Source organism: Thrips palmi, unplaced genomic scaffold (assembly GCF_012932325.1).
Source record: "Thrips palmi isolate BJ-2018 unplaced genomic scaffold, TpBJ-2018v1 HiC_scaffold_11, whole genome shotgun sequence".
NCBI lineage: Eukaryota > Metazoa > Arthropoda > Insecta > Thysanoptera > Thripidae > Thrips > Thrips palmi.
In genome coordinates, this window is record NW_023144622.1 from 3,308,854 (window position 1) to 3,331,656 (window position 22,803).

A 22,803-nucleotide genomic window follows, 5' to 3' on the forward strand; every position below is an offset into this window, starting at 1 on the left:
GTGGGGGCGAGAGAGACAGAAAGCAGTGCTCCGCCACTCCGCGTTTCGTCGCCGAGTTTTGCCGTCGAGGCAGACGGCCGGGGGAGCCATTGAACGTCGCCGGCCAGGCAGAACAGTCTGTTGCTGCTCCGGCGGGCATCGACGCCAGGCTCCAGGCCGCTCCAGGCCGCTCCAGGAAGGCCCCAAAGAAGCTCCAACCCACTATCACTGGAGCAGCGCCCAGTCCCGATTGAGTTCCAGGCAGCTCAGCAGCGCAGTGTCGCGGACACTGTCAAAAAGTGGAGCAAAGCTCCACGGTAAAAACGGTTCCAGGTTTTCCCAGGAAGCCTATGGTGAAGACAAAGGCGATTTCCAGGGAGTTCCTGGAACCGTTTCAACCGTGTCAGCAGCAGATGATATGTTACACTCACTGCACTGAGTGTCCGCCACGTAGAGTCTTTATAAAAGGAGGATTTGAAAAACAGTCCGTGGGATGTCAAAACACAAAGTCTGCGCCGTATCATAAGTCTGTGAGGTATAAAAATGTCCATAAAACGGACATAGAATCACCGCTGACGGCGGGCGGTACTCTCGCCGAAATTAATTCTCTCCCCCGTGCGTTGGTTGACGGGCCAGACAGTGCCTTATGAAGCCCGCGTCCGCCAGGCGGGCTATAGTACCCGCCACCGCCCTTACTTACTTTGTGACAGGCGGTGAAATTTGAATCCCTGCGCACCGCCACCTCACCGTAAAGGTTGGAAATAACACCGCCTTTCAAATTAGAGGCAAGTCGGCCGAGTCTTGTTACCCCCAGCCTCCCCTATTTATTTCGCAGTCTGTCTGTCTGTCGGTTTCTCGTCTGTCAGCCTGTCTGTCTGATGCATGTCTGTCTGTCTCTCTGTCTGCCGGTTTGTCGTCTGCTGTCAGCCTGTCTGTCTGTCCACCCGATGATAGGGAGAGCAGGACCCCGCCTGGACGGTCCTGGACGGCCGCGGACGGCCCTGGACGCTGCAACCCCTTGTTTGCTCAGAGTGATGGGGGCAAAGCCTGCCATACCCGCCACGCCCTCACCCCCACCCTCGCTGCTATTGGGTGCTACTGCATCCCGCCCTACGCGACGTCCTCCCGACGTACAATACCAAAACAAAAACATTTTCCCCCTGTTTTGTTTTATGTTTTTACGCGCGGGTTCTTGATTTCTGCTGAGCGACTCCAGGCCAGGCCGCATCCCAATGGCTGCTGCTGGAGGGCTGCTGGAAGCGGGGCTGGATCGGCCTGTTAGTCTGCCACGACACCCTAAGGGCCTAAGGGCTGCGGCCCAGCCTCGGGCCCGGCCTCGGCGATGGTATCAGGGAGGACATCCCCGTAAGTACCGGCACACAACACGAGCACTCTCTCCTAACTACTCTCCAGTACACGGCGAGCAGCGCCCCGGGAGAGTCGGGCCCCGATAAAAACCCACTGGGACTGGGGAAAATTTGAGCCGCCTCATGGGATGGGCCGGCGGGGCCGAGCCGGGCCGTGCCATGGCCGTGCCACGGCCGTGCCATTGTTCGAGTCGACGGCGGCGATCACTGCGCGGCGCAATGGCCCGGACGAGTCCCCGCCGTCCGCCCCCGGGGCCATCCCCCCCCCCCTTCCCCCTCCCCCTCCCCCTCCCGGGGACGACGGCCGTGGCGGCGTGCGCAGCGCAGCGCGGGGTCAAACGACACAGATTGACAAACTTCCGACGCCCAAAATGACGTCGGACGGAATGAAGACGCCCCGGAGACTCTTGGCGGCCTGCCTCTTCCTCCGGCGGCGTCTTAGTTTTCTCGCTAGTTTTGTTTTACGCGTCCTTTTTTTTTGAGGTGCGTTCAAGAGGCTTGCCCTGGACGGCTAGAACGCCGCGCGTGCCTAGGGCGGGGCGGGGGCGGGGCGGACAACGCATGCCGCCCCAAGCACCACACTCACTATGTGCGTGGCCACGCCACGCCACGCCCCTGGGCCGTTGAATTAAACCAACTCGTCCCACATTAGAGGGCCCTCGCCGTCCTCGCCGTGCCCAGACACTGCTTCGTCGCTCTGTCTCTCTCGCACCCCTACGGAGCGCCCCATGAGTGCGAGAGAGACAGAGCGACGAGAGCACTGTTCGGAATCAGCCTGCTGCCACGACCACGCCGCCACTGCGGCAAGCTTCTCGCCACAAATCCTTGGAAAATTTACAAAAATAATTTTTTGCTCACTGGTGTTTTGATTATAATTATTATTTTCAGTTCACAAAACTTGGCTCAAACTAAAAATTTTAAAGAGCAACAGATTGCACCACTATTCCACTGTCGGTGAGTTTGGAGGTCGGCCGATTGGAGAACGACGATGACCTAGTGAAGGATGAGCTCAAAAAAGACGCAGAAAAACACCGCCTGAAAAAAAAACTCGGTCCGAAAAAAAGGAGAAGGAGGATCCGGGGCGGGATATCGATGAGACGGAGGTCCGTAAATGGGAAGGGGTAAAGAGGGACGAGGGAAGAAAGAGGAGGCAATAAAAACAATTTCCATCCGACGCGACGAGAAACAAGGGAGCAAAGAGGGTGGGGCTTTCTGCAGGCCGTCCAGGAGGCCGTGCTTGCGGTGTGGCGGTGGCGCCCGGGGCAAGGCAAGGCAGCGCAAGCCAGGTAGCCTGCAGACTGATGCCGAGAGTCGCCTTCGTCGCTCTGTCTCTCTCGCACTCATGCGGCGTCCCGTGTAGGTGCGAGAGAGCCAGAGCGACGAAAACGACTCAGTCTGCCTGCCTGCATCGGTGCAATTCAAATGGCACGGCCGGCTGGCAATTTCGAGGCGTGGGGACAAACGGCCGCCCCGGCGAAAGGGGAAGGGGTGGGGGAAGGGGGCGCCAGATTAGGATGGGAAGACTAACGCCAAGGGCGTCGGGGCGCTGCAGGCACACTGTCCCCTCGCGTCGCCAGGTCCATTCTCACGGCAGTGTAGGAGCGACGGCCGCCTAGATACAGTGGGGCCGCACGGCTGGCCGAGGCCTGACGAGTAAAAGAAGCGAAGCCAAGATTAATGAACACGAGCATTGGCTCCAGCCGGGCCCGACTGGCTGGGCCGACTGGCTGGCTCGGCCGCTCGGCCGCTGATTGATCGATGAGTCTATCAGATACCTTGCAATACAGATTATCTAGACCGCACCGCCGCGGCGGCTCGGCTCCGGGGAAGGGAAGAGAAGGAAGGAAATTGCAGCAAAAAGCCATTCAATTTTCTCGCCGTCCGCGGCGTCCGCTTTCCCCACGACGCTCCGGCGGGGAGGAAAAAAGGTAGGAAGAAAAGACGCCCTCGCTCGTCGCCACTCCAGCCGCGGCGTCGTCGCGCTGCTCGAGGACAGCGTTCGGCGGCAGCGCGCAGCGCGGGTAGCTGGTGCGACGACTCCGGTTCGACTCGGCACTATCTTCCGGCTCATTTGCCGGTCTCGAGCCGAACTCGGCCCGAGCCATTGGGACCGGCATCGGCTTTACAATAAGGCATATTGGCTGCGTGGGGCTGCGGGGGCCCTGGGGGCATCGGGGCGCCGAGGGCCTAAACGGCCAATCCGCGATTCGGATACACAAGTAGCAGCACGATTGGCCAGTGGCTGAGAAGCCCGGCCGCCGAAAATCCGGCATTTCGAACCCACGCCTTCAACTCTGTTGCAAAATCGACTGAAATTATCGGTTAGAATTGTTTCGCCTGCGGCCTCCGAGCTCACAGGGCACTTTGTCACTGACGACATCGAAAATCGATGTGCCATTGTGGTCGACGGAGGTATGGAGATACTCGTGCGAGGGTCAGGTCTGCGTCGCTTCGTTCATTACCCCGCTCCGCGCAAAACCTCGCGGCTGAGACTGTTTGCACGTGTTTACTACTCGGGGCACTCCTTGATGAGATACACCACGGGGCCCGCCACCGCGCGCCACGCCCCGCGAAGGGCCTGCTATTTACCTACGCTGATTCAATACCGAGAATTAATCTGCATCAAATTTACTTTATTTAATTACACAAGCGTCAAGGCGTGGAGGGGGGAGGGGGGGGGGGTCGAAGGGGGTGCACCGCGGCGGCTCGTCTTGGCCCCTTCGCCAGGACGGCGTGGGCAGGCCCCAAGGATGGCCCCAAGGCAGCCCGCTGACCCGTCGCCACAATGCAAGGCCGAGTTGCTCGCGCAGACTGATTCCGAGAGTCGTTTTCGTCGCTCTGTCTCTCTCGCACCTATACGAGAGGCCCCGAGTGCGTGAAAGGCAGAGCGACGGGAAGGACAAGGGCAGGCAAGGCCAAGGCAAGGCACGCCTCGGCCAAGCACAAGCAGTGCCTCGGTCGCTGCAGCGGCGCCGCCACGCCACCCCAGCATGCCAAGTTTCGAAGCTCCCCGTCCTAGGGGACCGCCTCCACCGCGACGCGGCACGGCACGGCACGGCAGCCACGGCCCCGGAAATGCAAAACCAGCCCGGCGTTCGCTGCTTTCGCCGTTTCGCTTCTACTTGTCCGCCAAAAGAAAACTCCCCCGCCGCGCCGCGCCGCACCGCGCCAGCAGCTGGCCTCCCAGAGCGGAGAACGGGACGCGCTCTCAAAAGAAAAGCGGCGCTTCTTGCGCCGGAAATGCCCCCTCTGGCGGCGGGAAGTTTCCCTGCGGGGCGGGGAAATTTCCCGCTGGCGAAACTGGGGCGGCGGATGCGCGCCGGACCGCCACGCAGCCATGCAGCGTGTCCTACGACGCACCGCGCTACATTGGGCAGGCCGCCCTCGCTCTGTCTCTCTCGCACCCACACGGGGCGCCCCGTGAGTGCGAGGGAGACAGAGCGACGACTCACGGCACTGGCGCCACACCGCCCCCCGCCCCTCCCCCGGAGACAGCGCAGCGTCAGCACCCCCCCCCCCCCCCCCCCCTCCCGGAGCCTCAAGCCGGGGGATGTGCATCGCGGAAGGAAGGCAGTGCTTTCCTATCGATGCATTATTCAATGTGGGGAGGCCGGATCGCATCTGTTGCATAAGTCACGAAGAAATGCCAGCGGCGGTGCGACTGTGTGGGTGCCGGGGTGCGTGCGTGCGCGTGTGTGTGTACTTCTATCAATGTTTGTGAACGGCCGTGTGTGGGTGTGTTAGCGTAGCCCCGGGTAACAAAAGAGAGGCGAGGCAGCGCCGTTTTGGGCCCTGTCTACACTGACCGGTGGCCCGCTGGCCCGGTAGCAGCGAGTCTCACTGCAGGCTTTCAGCGACCCATTCGATTCGGACCTGCAGACTGATTCCGAGAGTCGTTTTCGTCGCTCTGTCTCTCATCGCACTCGCGGGGCGTCCCGAATGGATGCGAAAGAGACAGAGCGACGAAAACGACTCTCGGAATGAGCCTGCTGGCGCGAGTGGAGTATGGCTAGGGGGTGGTTCGGCAAACGAGCCGAGATCAGTCGGGTGGGTCGCATCGCTCTTTTTGTCGCGCCGGGTGGCCGGCCGTGAGCCATGGCGATCGGTAACGTCCGACAGGTCGTAGCGACACACCAGCCACAGTGGGCCAGAAGACCGGACGCGTTTTTAGCTCCAGAGTCGCTAAGTTGGACTCGAACCGAACGTGTGACCCCACCAATGGATCGCTCTCCGAACGAGGAGTCCATTGGTGGGGTAACACGCTCGGTTCGAGTCACTTTAGCGACTCTGGAGCTCAAAACGCGTCTAGAGTTCTGCCCGCCGGCGCCGGTCTTCTGGTCCACTGTGCGGCGCGGCGGAGGCGGAGGCACTGTTCGGAATGAAGCCCTCCACACGGCGCCGCGTGGGCCGCGTGGGCCGCGTCACCGCCACGAGCTCAGGCCACAATTAAGGAAAGTGAGGGGCTTGGCCAGGCTTCGCTGGGCTTCGCCGGGCTTTGCCTTCAAACCGGCAAACCTCGCTCTGATTTATGGCCAGTCCCCCCGAGGGTGGGCCAGCCAGGGCCCCGGCCAGGGCTGCACGGGGGGAGTGCAGCCGATGACATTGCGCCGCTCCGGGCGGCGTGGCGGTGCACAGTGGGCCAGAAGACCGGTGGAGGCGGACAAAACTCTAGACGCGTTTTGAGCTCCAGAGTCGCTAAAGGGGACTCGAACCGAACGTGTGACCCCATCAATGGATTGCTCTCCGAACGAGGAATCCATTGGTGGGGTCACACGTTCGGTTCGAGTCCTGCTTGGCGATTCTGGAGCTCAAAACGCGAATAGAATTTTAGCCGCCTCCACCGGTCTTCTGGCCCACTGTGCGGCGGTTCCCAGTGCCGCTGCCTGTCCCCCGCGGTCCCGAGTCCCCTCCGGCTACGTCATGCCGTGATACATCGCCGGCAGGGCGGCCAGGGCGGACTTGGTGGACTGGCGCGCTCCGCTCCGCTCCACTCCGCCCTGGCGGCCAGCACGGCCAGCACGGCCGGCACGGCCACCTCGGACTCCCGGATACGGTCACTCAGGGCGGCCTCCGCTCCGCCCGCCTCGGCCTGCCTCCCCTGGCGGTCTGACCGCACCTGCACCGGGCGGGGCGTGGTGCGGGGAGGGGAGGGTGGCCGACGGGAGGGTGGTTCGGCGGGGGTGAGGTGACTTTGTTGGGTTCGGTTGGCAGGGCGACGGCACTTGCCATACAATACCATGGTGCTCCATGAGGCTTTTTTGTGCCAAGGGGTAAGTTGCGGTGGTAACAGAAGGTGGTGAGTGAACCATGAAAGCAGTGTGGCGCCCTCCCTCGATGGGCTGCAGGCGTGGCTCTTGTCTCTCTCGCACCCGTGGGGCTTTCCGTGACGGTGCGAGAGAGACAGAGCGACGGGAACGACTCTCGGAATGAGTGTGGTGGCGCGGGCTGGAGGCGACAGCCCCGCCCCGACCACCCTTTGAGGCAGGTGGAGCTGATCAATGGGTGCGGCGTCACGGGGGGCTGAATCCAGCGGGCCTGCAGTCCGAGGCCGTGCCCTAGCAGAGGCCGAGGCAGGCAGACGCGCCGCGCACAGTGGGCCAGAAGACCGGCGCCGGCGGTCAAAACCCTTGACGCGTTTTGAGCACCAGAGTCGCTAAATGGGACTCGAACCAAACGTGTGACCCCACCAATGGATTCCTCGTCCGGAGAACAATCCATTGGTGGGGTCACACGTTCGGTTCGAGTCCCATTCAGCGACTCTGGAGCTCGAAACACGTCCACGGTTTCGTCATCCTCCACCGGTCTTCTGGCCCACTGTGCGGCGGCAGGAAGCCTCGGCCTGCAGCATGGCCTAATTGAATACCGTGCAAACAAGGGACTCGACCAAGGCCCTCTCTCGGCCACGATGAATGGCCCGGAGAGGCGAGGTGAAAAACGGAGAACTGGCCGCGAAAGATTGTCCCGCTCAAGACGCTCGAGACGCCAGAAACAAGAAGTGCGGAGAAACAATGCACCACCCCTTTCCTTCCCCCTCCCCTCCCTCCCTGGTGTCTTCTTTCATCCCACCCATTTACACATTCATTCTCGCTTCCTCTTCTCCTTTTTTTCGCCCGCTCTCTCTCTCTCTCTCTCCCTCTCTCAGCGCCTTCCGCCGGGCCGCAGACGTAACAAAGCTTGGGACAGTAACGAACCACGACGGAGTCCGCTCTCCCCACCCCAACGTCTCCCCCGCCTAATCTCAGAGTCCATCAGTCATCCCGACGGGGCGGCGCGGGGCGGCAGGGCGGCAGGGCGGCAGGGCCGTCCGGGCCGCCGTCCGGGGGCGGGGTAAGAGCTTGGGGGTTGTCTTGAGGGGCCCGTCGCCCTTGCGTCGCCCGCCGCCTGGCTTGGCGCGCCTTGGCGCCACCGCAGCGGCCAGTCCCGGGTACCGTCTGCCGCGGCCTGCCGTTTGGCCGGCACCACCGAGGACCCACAGTCCGGGGCCCAGAGACCCGGACGTAGGGCCTCGGACTTAGAGTCCCGGACGTAGGGTCTGGGACCTAGGGTCCCTGACCCAGGGTCTCGGACTTAGAGTCGCGGACTCAGAGTTCCGCAGAGTCCCGGACCCCGCCGGGAACTCATGTGTGGAGCGGGCCGCCATAATGCCCCCTAAGCTCGTCCCGACCCTCGACGCCGCTCCACGCCCCGCGACCGGCCAGCCGGGCGGACGGGGCTGGCAGGCAGCCGGGCGGACGAGGCTGGCGGATTACACGGCTGTTGGGGGTAAAGCGACACATTGCTGGGCCGGGCCGCCGGGGGTCGGCAAATGATGTGGAAGGTAGTGGGGCCGTGATCGCGGCCCGGCCTAGAGGCCCGGCCCTGACTCGGCGGTGTTACAGTGTCACGACGACTGCCGACTGACGGCCAGCCCCGCCGGGTCTCAACCCTTCCGCGCGCCCCACCGACAAGGCCGGAGTGAAACGGAGTGAAACCCTTCGATGACTCTCAGAGCTTCCTGTGTCTCTCGGGGCCGTTTCAAAGTGGGTCAGACTATCGGTTGAGGTGGCGAAAATCCTAAACGCGTTTTGAGCTCCAGAGTCGCTAAATGGGACTCGAATCGAACGTGTGACCCCACCAATGATTGCTCTCCGAACGAGGAATCCATTGGTGGGGTCACACGTTCGGTTCGAGCCCCAGGCCCTGAAGCTGCTTTCCTAAATTCACTTCCGAGTGTGCTTTTGGCGGAGCGCCTAGCGCGCGGCGTGCCATGTGAGACTGAGTTAACCTGGGGGAGACTCCGCCGCCGTTCTGCGGGGCGTGAATTCGGGGCAGTAAGAGCGGCCGGCCGCCCTTTGAGAGCTTGAGAGCCCTGAAGCGTGCGAGTCGGCGCGTCTCTCTGTCGCACTCCCAGGGCCGGGCAATGACCAGTCCCCGCCAGCCTCGCCAGCCCCAGCGGGAGCGACGGAGACGCAGGCGCCGCCGTCGGGACGCGACCCGGACGTGAGGACAACGGGGCGGCGGGGCGGCGGGGCGGCGGGGCGGCGGCAAGGCAAGGCCGCGCACCATGCGAGCTCAGCTCCCTGGCACGTCCGGTGAAATGTTGCAGTTATGAACTTGCGGGGGGGGGGGGGATCCCTTGCCGGCTGCTGGACTGCCGGCGCAGCGGTGCGTCCTGCTGGCCGGCCTCCTCGGCCTCCCCGCCGTGGCGCCGCGTGGCGCCGGCCGGTGTCACGTGGACACACTAGAAACTACAATGTCGCAAGGAGGCCTGGCCTGGGCTGGCCGGCCCGGTACCGGAAGTGCCCCGGAAGTGCCTCATTGTGGCTTTACGGCGCAGTCAAACAATGAGGCGGCCAGGCGCCGCCAGGTCGACCCACTTGGAGCCCCAAACAGGCATCATTCTTCGCGGGGCAAAGTTTAACGCGCGCTGTATTTGAACCCGCGCCCGGCGCTGCTCCACACGTCGTCGTCGTCAAACATTCATCCTGCTCAGGCATTCATTGCCGCCCTTGAGACACTATTGGCGCGACACACACGCTAGAATAGTCATCGCGGATCGCATCGTCGCAGACAATGGTTCCGGCCCCAATGAGGGGTGGGGGAGACTCACAGTGGGCCAGAAGGCCGCTGAAACGACTCTGGGACTCAGTCCGCTGGAGGGCCGTCGGCAGCGAGGCACTAATTCGTGTGTCTACGCTGTGGAATCCCAATTACCGACGAGGTGTATCAGTCGCTGGGGGAAAAAAGGCGGTGCTCGGCCTGTGCCTCGGCCTGTGCCTCGGCCTGTGCCCACACTGTCGGGGAGTGGTGCTTCCCTCCGGTTCCGCGGCCTCCAGGACCTCCAGGACAGCGCCAATTACTAAGCACCTCGGAAAGGGGGCGTTTAATTGTCGGGAATAAAAGAGGGCTGATGGCTTATTCCTAAATGGCTCGGCGGCGGCGCGGGCACACACTGCGAAAAAAGCGCTCCGGCCTTCCGGACAATGAGAAACGCTCTATGTGGGATATTCTTCTTCGGCAAGAATGGCGAGAACGATCCCCTTTGTACCGAGGCAATCAGAGCACCGCGCCGTGTGCATCACTCGTACACTGTAGTGCGTGCGGGACGGTGCGGAAGGGACTCCGGAGGACACCAAACGGCGAGCACCTGATATGAAGAGAAGGACGAGGACGAAGGCGGCGGTATCCATGAGTGAGGCGGTGCGTGGCCGGCGTCGTCGTCCGTCGTCGTTGACGCCGTGCTTGCCACACATGGCGGCCAGGGTGCGCACGGTCTACACCATGCCGGCGGGGGGACTAGGTTCCCAGGGCCGACATGGCCTCGGACATGGCCTCGGACATGGCCGACACGCCGGCGGGGCGCTCAGACCGTCCAAAGTCGCCGCCAACAACAACACAACACTGGGGCGGAGCGGCGGAGCACTAACACTGTTTCACCAACACAAACACGCGCTGGGAGGCGAGGCGCGGCGAGTGTACGCTCGCGGCCCGGCGGGCGGCACGACGCGGGGGCGGTCGGGCGACGCGAAGGGATCGGCGTGCTCGCTCGACGCCGGGCATACGGCAACTGGGGTGCGTGCTTCCCTTCGCCTCGCTCGGGGTGGGGTTGGGCCGGTTGGGGTGGCCAGGGGGCGGGGGGCGCAACGGAGCAGGGATGCTGGCCGGCAGGGCGCGCCACCGTACCACACTGTAGGTGCGAGAGAGAGGCCCGCTCTATTCTTCGCTGCCTTTGCAGCCTTTGGACGACTGACTAGTGTCAGCTTGCCTAAGAGGGGCGCCTTCCCCTTGTTGTGCTACACCGCCGCGGCGCTGCGCAGTGCTCTGCCCAAGGGCCCAAGGGCTCGCCGCGCCCTGCCGCGCCACTGTTGACTGTCGGCGGACTCTGCCGCGTCTTTTCAACGCCTTTCTTCGCAGGAGGCCTTACACTGTGGTTCCGCTGGCGATGCTGGGACGGTTCCGCTTTTGGCGATCATCCCCCTCGATAGCACACGCGCCGCCGCCCGTAATCTGACACGGACATCGCTGCGCGCTCCGTCAACCTACGTCAACCCACACACAGACAGGAGCCCCGCGCACACACAGCGCGCACTGCCCACACGTGCACACACACACACACACACGCCGCCAGGCTCGTCTACAGTGTTGTGGTCCGGCAATGCGCCCCCCCCCCCCGGGCCACTGGCGTTGCTGCCGCGTCCGACCTGGAACAGGCATCTCTCCTCGGAACATGCTCTTGTTCCCGGCGGGCCTGTGAAGGCGGACGAGGCGCAGGCAGGAAGGCAGAAGGCCGAACAGCGAGCTCAAGGCGGAACTTGGCCCAGTGGACTGATTCCGAGAGTCGTTTTCGTCGCTCCGCGTCTCCCTCGCACCTGTACGGGGTGCACCGTGAGTGCGAGAGAGACAGAGCGGCGAAAAGGACCCTCGGAATCGGTCTCCAGTGCGGACATGACGTGCGATCGGAGAAAGCTGACCCATCCCCTGAAGAGAGACCGTGGCAGGAGTCGGCCTGGCGGTACTCTATCCGAAGCTTTGTGGCAATCGGTTTCATGACAGCTCTCATTGTTCGTCCCGTCGACTTCACGCCTTGAAATCGGATCATGGTTTCTGTTTCATCCACAGGATGTGGCCATCTGAATTATGTCCATTTTCTCAAGATTTCTTCAATTTGGAAATTCTGGCTGGCAGTGTAGTGGCAAGGCGTCGCGGTGCGGCGCGGTCGGCCGCCTGGATGGCGCAGGCGTCGCCGTGGCGGCATTCGACTGCTGTAATGACCGGGGCGTCACTATCCGCCGCGGGGAAGTTGGATGTGCCCCCCCCCCCCCCCACCGTCGGGCTGCGTCTGAAGACAGATCCAGATTGGAACCTTCTGTCATTGTCGTGGCGCTATCTCATTGGCTGTCGTAATGACGGGTGCGAGCGAGAGAAAAACAAATTCTTTCTCTCCCTTTCTCTCCGCGAGCCAGTACTCCTCCCCCACCCTGGCAGGGCCTGGCAGGGCCTGGCAGTGCCGTGGCCCCGGGGCTTTGATTTCTCTCCGTCTTCATGCGCGACACGTATTCGCGACAATTTTTCTTCGCACGCCCGAAACCTTGCCGCCGCGCTGCCGCCCCCAGCCCTCGCCGCCGTGCCGCCTCCCCCGCCCCCTCAGGTCATCGGGCCTGCTTCTGTAAACGCGCCACCAGCGTGCGAACACGAGGGGCGAAGCGTACCGCCGCATCTCCGCGGAGACCGTCACCACTTACGTCGCGGTCTCGAGTCGCCGGGCAGGCCCGAAATAATTCTCCCCTCGCGGTGATAAGTACCGCGGGCTTCTCTCGCCGAACGAGTCTTCGCTCGGAATTTCAATCCTTCTACTTGTTTCTACATGTCAACGTGCCGAGAGCGGCGGCGGCGCGGTTCGTTTGGGTTTGAGGGTGGTTTCGAAGGACGTGGTCGACCGCGGCACCCCTCAGGCCGACCTCACGCAGAGAAGGTATCTTTTTGAAGCGCACAGCCGAAAAGAATCATATTATCTTTTTGAAGCGGTGGCCGGGCACACGGCCGAAAAGTATCTTTTTGAAGCGGTGCGGCGCTGCGCTTTGTGGAGTTCGTGGAGCCTATGAGGGCGCAAAACTAGACAAAGCCACAAACTTGGTCGTGATTTCGGCCCGTCGGCTCCGCCACAAGGTTAATCTAGTTTGGTGGAAATTTGGCTTCCCCGCTGGGCCGCGCCTCCCGTAGCCCCCCGCCCCGCCGCCGAGGCCTTCGAGGCCGTCCGCCACGTGACCTTCGCGTCGATCTGCTGGCGGTGCTGGCGGTCGGTTGTGATTGACCGCTGCTGTCAGTCCGGGGAGAGCTTCGCCTCGCCCGATCTCTGTCTGCATTCTTCGGCCGCCGCCGATATGCAGCAACGGGAGTCGATAAAATTGGACAACTTTCCCTCCTTGTTTGCAAACTCGGCCAACGCGCCGTTTGTTCTACACCTCGACGTCTGCCCACTGCCTCCCCCCCCTCTTTTACACACACACACACACACACACACACACACACACGCGCGCGCGCGGGCGCGAAATACAGTACTGCAAACCGGCCGGAGAGTTGGCCTCGCGCGAGCGGAGAAATTTGTGGGCGTGGCGCGGCGTGGCGGCGTGGCGCGGCAGCACTGCGTGACGTGCTTGATGATGTGTTCGGTCGGGCACGGGCGAGCACTACGCGGCGCAGCACAGCAGCAGCGGCACAGCACGGGGCGCTAACGAACAGCGGCTAATCCAATGCCGGGCCCTGCCTGGCCCTGCCTGGCCTTGCCGAGCCGCTCCAAGACCAGTCACGTCTCGGGAGGGGCGGGGGGTGGGTTCTCGGGGTGGGGTCAGGTAGTTGCAGCTAAGGCAGATAGACCCTCCCAAGCCCTCGGCCCCGCCGGCCCTGCCCTATTCCCCGGCGCCCTCAAGTTGAGATTTTACGTGAGGACTGGCCGGGCCTCGGGGCGTGCCACGGACCGCCACGGACCGCCACGGGCCGCCACGGACCGCCACGGACCCAATGGGCACTGGGCTCCTCGCCCGCCGCTCGCCCCGGCTGATTCCAGATTTGAGGGCGCCGTCAGGAACGCGCGTTGCAAAGTTTGGCGGACGTTGTAGTACGCGCCGGACTGCACTCCACACGCACGCACACACGCACACACACACACAGTGAGTTTTGATGCTGTAGACTGATTCCGCACAGCGTTATTTTGTCGCTCTGTCTCTGTCGCACACATGCGGGCCGTGCACGCGGCCAGGCGGCCGTTTCAATAACGGAACTCGCCGAACCGACGGACTGCCCTGACGGACTGCCCGGGCGGGCTGAGGAACTGCTGCACGTGGATTGTGGATCCTGCGTCCCTCTCAGAGCAGGCCCACCAGTCGGGGCTGGCTGGCACGGCTGGCACCTTGCCTCGGCCCGGCCTTGCCTCGACTCGCAGGAACCGGGAATTGATTTCAAAGTAATGGACTGAACAAACAAGGCTGGGACGGCACGTAGGGGTTGGCAGACTTGGTGGAGCCGGCAAGGTAGGGGCAGGGGCGGCTCGGCGGCTCGGAGCGGGGGTGCCAACTTGCCACTGACGTGCGTCGCATACCGAGACACGCCGCGCCGCCGCGCTGCGCCGTGCTTCCAGAGCTACAGCACTGTGATTTTGGAGAGGGGTCCCGGTCCCAGTCCCGCCGGAGCCTAGAGCCTCGAGACCTCTTTCGAGTCCGCTGCCACCTGCGCAGTTCCCGGGGCACGCCGCCTGCCCCAGCCTGCCCCAGCCTGCCCCAGCCCCCCGCAGGGCCGCAGGCGAACAAGTGCGTGTGGAAGGACACCACGACGCCCCCGCAGCCCCGCGCAGCCCGCAGCGTCGCTTCTCTCTCGCACCCCTACAGAACGCCCCGTGAGAGCGACGAAACGATCGTGTGCCGTTTTTGACGCTGCGACGTCTGCTCTGGGTTTTGAGTCTTCATCACACGACCCACGTGAACGAAGGCGGAATCTGAGAGCGCCGTTTCTCGGAAGACTGATTTACAAAACCATCGCGCCGATCGAAATTACAAAATAAAAGCGTCGAGTATCGAGTCCACCCTCGCATGTGATGAAGGGCTTTCGATACGCTAAAAGCGCGGTCGGCAAACAGGGCGCCTTATCCTCGCTCCGCCCGCCACCGTCAAGTGTGCGCGCCACGCCACGCGAAGCCACCACACGCGAAGCCACGTGGCTCTCGGAGCGCCACACGCCACCGACCATGCTGGGGGGCCGGAGCGTCGCCGACGACGCCGGCGCCGAGGACCCGGTGCGTGGCAAAGGGGGGAGGGGGAGGGAGAGAGAGAGAGAGAGAGAAAGAGAGAGAGAGAGAGCGTGTGTTGTGTTGCAGCGCACCGGGTTCCGACTGATGCTGGCCGTCAGCAGGCTGTACGCGATAAACCCCGTGGGGCCGGCCCCCGCCTTCGAGCCCATGGTGCTCCTGCGCGTCTACAACCTGGGCGTCACGCTGTACACGGCCTACTACGAGATCTTCTTCTGCGGCTTGACCGCCTTGGCCATCGCCCCGGGGAACCCGTTCCTGGTGCTGACGGTGCTGGTTTCGCTGTGCTTCGCGGCCATGACGGTGTCCTCGCTGGCCTTCCTGGTGGGGTCCTTCCGCAAGGCCGCGCTGCTGCCGGGGCTGCTGGCACACCCGCTGACGGCCGCCCCGCGCTGCCAGCCGCGGACCGCTGCGATCGTGGCGCAGCTCGGCGTCCTGGTGGTGGGCTACTGCGTGCTGGGCGCCGGCTTCCTCCTCAGCTCCCCCGAGGTCAGGAAACTAATACACACGCCGCACAGTGGGCCGGAAGACCGGTGCAGGCGGCCAGTTTTTAGCTGCAGAGTCGCTAAACAGGACTCGAACTGAGCGTGTGACCCCATCAATGGATTCCTCGTTCGGAGAACAATCCATTGGTGGGGTCGCACGTTCGGTTCGAGTCCCATTTAGCGACTCTGGAGCTCAAAATGCCTCACTTGGAGGCGTGCGCCAGATGGACCCGGCGGTCAAGAAGGTCTCCACGGCCTCGTGCGTGCTGTTCGCCATGTCGGCCGTGGAGAAGCTGTCCATGAACCACATGGTGCGGCGCGTCGGCCGCCGGTTCGCCGCCATCAACGACGACCTCGGCGAGGCGCACTCGGTGGTGGCGGCGAGGAGCGGCATGCACGCCGAGCGCCGAGGTCCGCAGGTAAGTCACGACCAGGGACTGTGCAGTGCAGGAGACTGATGCCGAGAGCTGTCCGTCTCTCTCGCACTCATGGGGCGCCCCGGGTGGGAGGAAGGTGCGCTTTGTGACCATGGCAGAAAAATATGCCGGGGCCTTCGGGTTTAGGGCCAGTAACGTCACAAAGTTGGTCAAAAAATGATTGAATCTCCGAAAGTAGCCGTTTTTGCTGAATTTGAGCGGCCACTGCGTCCGATGTAGTTGCGGCCAACGGCCTCCCTCGACGCCCTAGTATTCTTAAGACCCTACTCTTTCATGCCCTGTATCGGAAAGACGTTGACCACAACGATTTTGCCTCTGACCGCAACGATTTTTGGACCAAGTTGGTCAAAAAGTGGTCGAATCTCGGAAATTTGCTGATTTTACTGACTTTGGGCGGCCACTGTGTCCAATCTAGTTGCCGTAAAAGGCCTCCCTCGACGTCCTAGTATTCTTAAGACCCTACTCTTTCATGCCCTGTATCGGAAAGACGTTGACCACAACGATTTTGCCTCTGACCGCAACGATTTTTGGACCAAGTTGGTCAAAAAGTGGTCGAATCTCGGAAATTTGCTGATTTTACTGACTTTGGGCGGCCACTGTGTCCAATCTAGTTGCCGTAAAAGGCCTCCCTCGACGTCCTAGTATTCTTAAGACCCTACTCTTTCATGTCCTGTACGGGAAGGCTATTGACCGCAAACAGTTTGGGAGCGTTAGCCTCACAAAGTTGGTCATGAAGGGTAAAAACAGTGATGATCGGGGGCCTTTTGGGGGCCAGTCCGAGCCTGTTCGTGACGCCGACCCGACCGCCATGGCTGACAGGTTACGCAGCGCGTGGCGGAGGCCCGCGCCCAGCACAAGGAGTGCTGCTGCATGCTGGCCGCGCTGACGCGCTGCTTCGAGGCGCAGCTCGTCGGCATCCTGGTCATGGACTTCTTCGTGCTGCTCGCGAGCGTCTTCCTGGCCATCCTCCTCCTGATGCACGACGCCACGATCCCGTCCCTGCTGGTGGCCTCCTCCACCAACGGCTCCTTCTGCATCACGGGGACCTTCCTCCTGGCGCGGACCTGCCACCTCGCGGGCCGAGAGGTGACGGAGAGAATGCAGGCAAGTGAGAGCGAGAGAGGACGATGGCCGAGAATGACGCCGGCTCTCTTGCAGGCCAGGCGGGCCCACACCAGCGTCCACGCCGTGCTCAACCTGCCGCACGTCGGCCCCGAGGAAGTGAGGGAGGTGCGTGTGCGATGGCCGCGGATGGCCGACTCGAGCGAGATGTGACATTTCTCTCTCTCCGCAGCTCAAGGCCTTCTCCTTCCAACTGCTGCACGCCAAGACGAGCGTCACGCCCTTCCAAATGTTCACCGTGGACTACTCGCTCATCAGCACGGTGAGGTCGCCTTGGAATCCGCTTCAGACCTCAGCTGCAGACAGTTCCCTTGAGGGCCTCGTTTGGTTTCAGTTGTCCGTGGGGTTCTTCACCTACTCCATCATGGTCGGCCAGTTCGGCCTGGTGGGGAGCAAAAATTTGGAGGGTTACTACGGCAACGGCACGGACGCACCCAACACGACAGCCATGCTGGACTTTGCCACCTCCGGTGACCGCTGACCTTCCCTTGGAAGTGTCCGAACGTCCGGACCCGCGAACGGAAAGCTCCGTTTAAAAACTCGATGTTCGCTACTCCGTCGAAATAAAACGTTTTGTCTGTTGCATCGCCTGTTGCCATTGACTCGCCGCAACTAATTTTGTCAGTGTGCCACCGCCTTCTATCGACAGCCCTGCTCGACCGCGCCACCGCCTCTTCGATGATGAAGCGACCGATTTGCAGGCCGCCACTTCGACACGCCGACAGTGGCTCGGCAAACACCCAACGCGCCACGCCACTGTCAAGTGTGTGCGCCACGCCACGCCACGCGGCTCCTGGGGCGCCACACGCGGCCGACCATGCTGCGGGGGCGGAGCGCCGCCGAGGACGTCGCCGACGGGGTCGCCGACGAAGACGCAGGCGCCAAGAGCACGGTGTGTGGCGATCCGTTTCTGCATGCCGGAGAGAGGGAGAGAGAGAGAGAGAGAGAGAGAGAGAGAGAGAGAGAGAGAGAGAGAGAGAGAGAGAGAGAGAGAGAGAGAGAGAGAGACTGCTTGTGTTGCAGCGCCTCGGCTTCCGGCTGATGCTGGCCATCACCAGGCTGTACGCGGTGAACCCCGTCGGGCCGGCCCCCGCCTTCCAGCCCATGGTGGTGCTGCGCGTCTACAACCTGTGCGTCACGCTGTTCGCCGCCTACTACGAGGCCTTGTTCACGTGGCTCATCTTCACGGGCGCCGTGGCGGCCACCACGGGCGTGATCCTCCAGACGCTGGTGACGGTCTGCTTCCTGGCCATGACGGCGTCCGCTCTGGCCTTCCTGGTGGGGTCCTTCCGCAAGGCCGCCCTGCTGCCCGGGCTGCTGGCACACCCGCTGACGGCTGCCCCGCGCTGCCAGCCGCGCACCGCCGAGATCGTGGCGCAGTTCACCTTCATGGTGGCCGGCTACACCATTGTGGTCTTCATGTTCCTGATCAACTACTCCTTTGTAAAGAACGCCGTAGCTTGGTCCTTTTCCTTTCTCCATTTTTGAAAGCTTTTTTTTTTGGCAGTGCATGAGATGACAGTTTACAAAACAATCCCACCGACTGAGTCCTAGTCAGTGATACACGCGTTTTGGGGCCATGCATCAGGTGGGAGCGACGAACGCGAAGATCACCCTGTCGGCGCTCCTCTTGCTCGCCATGTCGGCCGTGGAGAAGTTGTTCATGATCCACTTGGTCCGTCGCGTCGGCCACCGCTTCTCGGCCGTCAACGAGGACCTCGGGGAGGTGCACTCGGTGGTGGCGGCGCGGAGCGGACCGCGCCGAGGGCCGCAGGTACCCGGGGCAGGACAGGCCACGCGGTGCCACGCGGCAAGCGCTCTGGTGCCGAGGGTCGTTGTCGTCGCTCTGTGCCTCTCGCACCAATACGGGACGCCCCGTGAGTGCGAGAGAGACAGAGCGACGAAGGTCTGCCGGCCGACAGGTGTGGCAGCGCGTGGCCGAGGCGCGCGCCCAGCACAAGGAGTGCTGCCGCATGCTGGCCGTGCTGACGCGCTGCTTCGAGGCGCAGCTCGTCTGCATCCTGGCCATGGACTTGTCCGTCACGCTGGCCTGCGCCTTCCTGACCATCCTGCTCATCACGCACAACATCTCCAGCGCGGTCATGCTGGGGGGCTTCGCCGCGAACAGCATGTTCTGCACCGCGGGGACCTACCTCCTGGCGCGCACCTGCCACCTCGCAGGCAGAGAGGTGATGGGGTGAACGATTGAGAGCGAGAGAGAACGATGTCCGAGAATGACGCCGGCTCTCTTGCAGGCCAGGCGGGCCCACACCAGCGTCCACGCCGTGCTCAACCTGCCGCACGTCGGCCCCGAGGAAGTGAGGGAGGTGCGTACAGTGGGCCAGAAGACCGGTGGAGGCGGCCAAGACGCGTTTTGAGCTCCAGAGCCGCTATATGGGACTAGAAGCGAACGTGTGACCCCTCCAATGGATTCCTCATTCGGAGAGCAATGCACTGGTGGGGCCACACGTTCGGTACGAATCCCATTTAGCGACTCTGGAGCTCAAAACGCGTCTAGAGTTTTGGCCGCCTCCACCGGTCTTCTGGCCCACTGTGGTGCGTGTGCGATGGCCGGCTCGTGAGTACGAGCGAGACGCGACATTTCCCTCTGACCGCAGCTCAAGGCCTTCTCCTTCCAACTACTGCACGCCAAGACGAGCGTCACGCCCTTCCAAATGTTCACCGTGGACTACTCGCTCATCAGCACGGTGAGGTCGCCTTCCGTTCCAGACCTAAGCAGGTGAGTTCAGTTGAATTGAGATCGGTTCGTTTGGTTTCAGTTGATCATGACTGTCTTCACCTACGCCATCATCATCGGCCAGTTTGGCGCCGCCTCGTAGCCTGCCGAGACTGTGACGCACGTGCAACCACGTTGCATTTCGAGGAACACGAGCGTGTTGTCTTCTCGAGAGAGGAACGCCGAGGGCAACACTGCCCACACCTTCCCAAATAAAAAGTTCTGTCTGCGCTGTTGTCTGTCCTTGGCCACCGAAACACTCCACACCGCCGTGGGCGGTTCGACCTCCACCATTCGCGTTGTTTGGCAATTCACTAAAAGCGCGCCTGCGCCGCCTGCGGCATCGAACGGCTCCTAGCGGCCTCGTCGCACCAGTGCGCTGCCGGCGCAACCTCGGCATGTCTGGCAGCGGCGCAGAGCTGCAGGTACGTGTGTGGGAACGTGAGGAGCTTGAAGCTCATTGAACTGCATTTGGTGCTATGAGAAGCAGAAATGGCTCTTTTTTTGGCAAACTCCGTTGACTCCTCCGTTGACTCCTCCGCTGACTCCAGGCGGAGCAAGCGTACCGCCAGGACGCCGAGACCGGCGGCGGCGGCTTCTGGCTGGCGCTGCTGGCGGCCAGGGTTTGCGGCATGCTGCCCCTCGGCCGCCCGCCCGCGCTCAAGCCCGTGCTCCTCCTGGAGCTGTACACCGTGCTGCTGCCGCTGAACATGACGACGTTCTTCGCCTCCGGCACCTACATCGTCTTCAGCCACGCCTTCTTCGACAAGATGACCAGGGAGACGCCGTTCGAGCTCGTGTCCCTGGTGGTCCTGTCCTCCTTGATGGGGTGCTCGGTGTCGCTCTTGTTGGGCTCCTTCCGCAAGATGGCCCTGCTGCAGCCCGCCCTGCTGCACCCCATGACGGCGCCGCGCTGCTGCCAGCCCAGCACGGCGCACGTCGCCTGTCACTTGCTGTTCGTCGCCATGGCCTTGACCACCGCCTCGACCATCTTCCTGTCCTACGCGTGGCGCTACTTGTCGGTCTGCTTCATGGTGTCCTCGTCCAGTGGGCCGAAGACCTGTGGAGGCGGTCAAAATATCGGACGCGTTTTGAGCTCCAGAGTCTTTAAATGGGACTCGAACCTAACGTGTGACCCCACCTATGGGTAGCTCTCCGAAGGAGGAATCCATTGGTGGGGTCAGACGTTCGGTTCGAGTCCTGTTCAGCGACTCCGGAGCTCAAAACGCGTGCAGTTTTGGCCGCCTCCGCCAGTCTTCCGACCCACTGTGCCACAGCCTTGGCCACGGCCTTCACCGCGTGGTGACGGCGGCGGCTCATGCGTGGTTCTCGCAGTTCGAACGCGGGGTAGCGATCTTCCTGTTCCTCGAGGCCGACCTCGTCTCGAGCATCGAGAAGCTCACCGTGCTCGAGGTGGTGCACCGAGTGCGGCGGCTGTTCGAGGCCGTCAACGCCGAGGTGAAGGACGTGTGTCAAGTGGTCGGCCGGCGGCGCTCCGCCGAGCGGGGCGACGCGTCCCGGGAGCACGCGTCCAAGCGGTCCAAGCCCGACAGCGTCTACGACCCCTCTCGAAAAGCAAGTAACCCCCACGGTGGGGTGGTGCTGTGAGTTTCAAAGTGTGCTTAACGGAGGCCCCTCCCCGGTGTGTCCGCCGCAACACAGTGGGCCAGAGGACCGGTGTAGGTGGTCAAAATCCCAGACGCATTTTGAGCTCCAGAGTCGCTGTGTGCAGGAGGCGTCCGCCCTGGGCCGCCTGCAGGTCGCCGCCGAGGCGCACCGCAGCGGCTGCCGGCTCCTGGTGTCCCTGACGCGCTGCTACGAGTTCCAGCTGCTCGGCATCCTGGCCATGGACACCGTGCTCGTCATGGTGTGCCTCTTCTACGGCATCATCCTGTTCATGTACGGCAAGGAGGGGCTCGATGACACGGCCCCGGCCTACGCCATCATGGCCTTCTGCAACGGCTCGGGCGCCTACGCCATGGCCCGCATGTGCCACCTGACCAGCCGAGAGGTGAGGCCGAGGCGAACCCACACTGTTTCAGGCCCAACCGAGAAAAGTTGACTTGTTAAGTAGCTTGCAAAGGTCAAACTTGATAAGGTTTTCCCCAAGTTAAGCAGGACTCGCCACTCTGTTCCAGGCGGGGCGAACGCACAGGCTGGTCCACGCTGTCCTCAACAACCAGTACCTGACCACCGTCGAGGAGCGGCGGGTGCGTCCTGCGAGAGGGGCTTGTGTCGCTGGTCTAAGGCGTCGCCCTCTCACTCGCTCTGCTCCACTCTGCTTGCAGCTCAGAGACTTCTCTTTTCAACTCGTGCACTCCGACGCGGCCGTCAGACCCTTCGGGATGTTCTGCGTCAACTACGGCCTGCTGAGCTCGGCACGTTGCGGCTACGTCGCGATAGGTGCCACAAAAAAAATTATTTACAGCAAAGTGAATTGTTTTGTTCTCGTTGGCTTCCAGATGGTCATGTCGGTGTTCACCTATTTGGTCATTCTCGGCCAGTTCGACCTCATCTCGCTCGCGGTGGCTAACGACCATCGAAATGTCACCGGGACCTCGACGGCGATGCCCGACGACGCCGCCCTTGCCCCCTTCTGACTGTCGCTGGACTCGCTGGGCGCTCCGTGCTGCGCGCCGTGCTGCGCTGACCGGAACACAGCCGCCCGCTATCGGTCAGTGTCTCCTGTTTCTCTCTCGCACTTTGCCGGGAAAGTTATCAGGAAGTACCTCGGCCCGTCCGGAAACACGTTCCTTCCACTCCGTCCGCGCCGGCAGACCCTACCGCACGCCATGAAGAGACGAGTCCCCGCGGCCGTGGTGCTTACAGTGAGTTGGAAAGGAGCTGCTTGATCTCAGCCCCCCCCCCCCCCCCCCCGCCCTTGGCCCCGCCAGCCAGGTCGCCCGCCTGCGTCAGCCTGCGTCGTCTACCGCCTGCCAACACGAGGATAGGCAAATTTTGCCAGCCGCGTCGGGCGGGGTGCCTACCCTCGTGTTCGCAGGGGTTCGCCGCTGAGTCGCTGCTGGTCTGCCTTCGGCGCAAGGGGTGGCCAAACTGACGTCAGAATGGTCATCTGCTTCCGCCGCTCTGTCTCTCTCACTGTGTGTCCGAGAGAGAGACAGAGCGACGGAACGCTGTGCGGGACCAGTTTGATCTTGAAGTCTTTTGGCGCCATTTTGACTTGCGGTGCCGTTCTCCCTGACGGCGTGTCCAGGCGCTCCACCTCGCTGCTGCTCTCGAGGGGGCCGACGACGAGCGCTCGCTGGCGCAGTCCAACTGCCACGGCCTGGCCGCGGAGCTGCTGGCGCAGGACGCGCAGTCCCTCGTCGCCCTGCTGGGCACGCCGGAGGGCCGCCGCGCCGCCAAGGACGCCGCCTTGCGGACGCTGCTTAGCAACGCC

At 62.8% G+C, this 22,803-nt stretch overlaps 3 protein-coding genes across 3 annotated transcripts in view; 2 read left to right on the plus strand and 1 right to left on the minus strand.

The window, feature by feature from the left end:
* The window catches only part of LOC117639596, a 128,140-nt gene extending 117,813 nt beyond the window's left edge, over positions 1-10,327 (minus strand). The window contains exon 1 of the mRNA XM_034375421.1: positions 9,973-10,327. Within this exon, the coding sequence (XP_034231312.1) occupies positions 9,973-10,078 (106 nt within the window). The 5' untranslated portion in view covers positions 10,079-10,327. The remainder of the gene's footprint in view (positions 1-9,972) is intronic.
* Positions 10,328-14,919: 4,592 nt separating this feature from the next.
* LOC117639678 lies at positions 14,920-17,288 on the plus strand. The gene is made up of 6 exons (XM_034375554.1): positions 14,920-15,139; positions 15,321-15,526; positions 16,364-16,630; positions 16,703-16,774; positions 16,839-16,928; positions 17,001-17,288. The coding sequence occupies exons 1-6, from the start codon at positions 14,920-14,922 to the stop codon at positions 17,145-17,147; spliced, it is 1,002 nt and encodes a 333-aa protein (XP_034231445.1). The 3' UTR covers positions 17,148-17,288.
* Positions 17,289-21,253: 3,965 nt separating this feature from the next.
* On the plus strand, positions 21,254-22,014 carry LOC117639610. Its single transcript, XM_034375449.1, has 3 exons — positions 21,254-21,414; positions 21,542-21,613; positions 21,692-22,014. Exons 1-3 carry the CDS (start codon positions 21,268-21,270, stop codon positions 22,001-22,003), a joined length of 531 nt encoding a protein of 176 aa, XP_034231340.1. The 5' UTR covers positions 21,254-21,267; the 3' UTR covers positions 22,004-22,014.
* Positions 22,015-22,803: the final 789 nt, after the last annotated feature.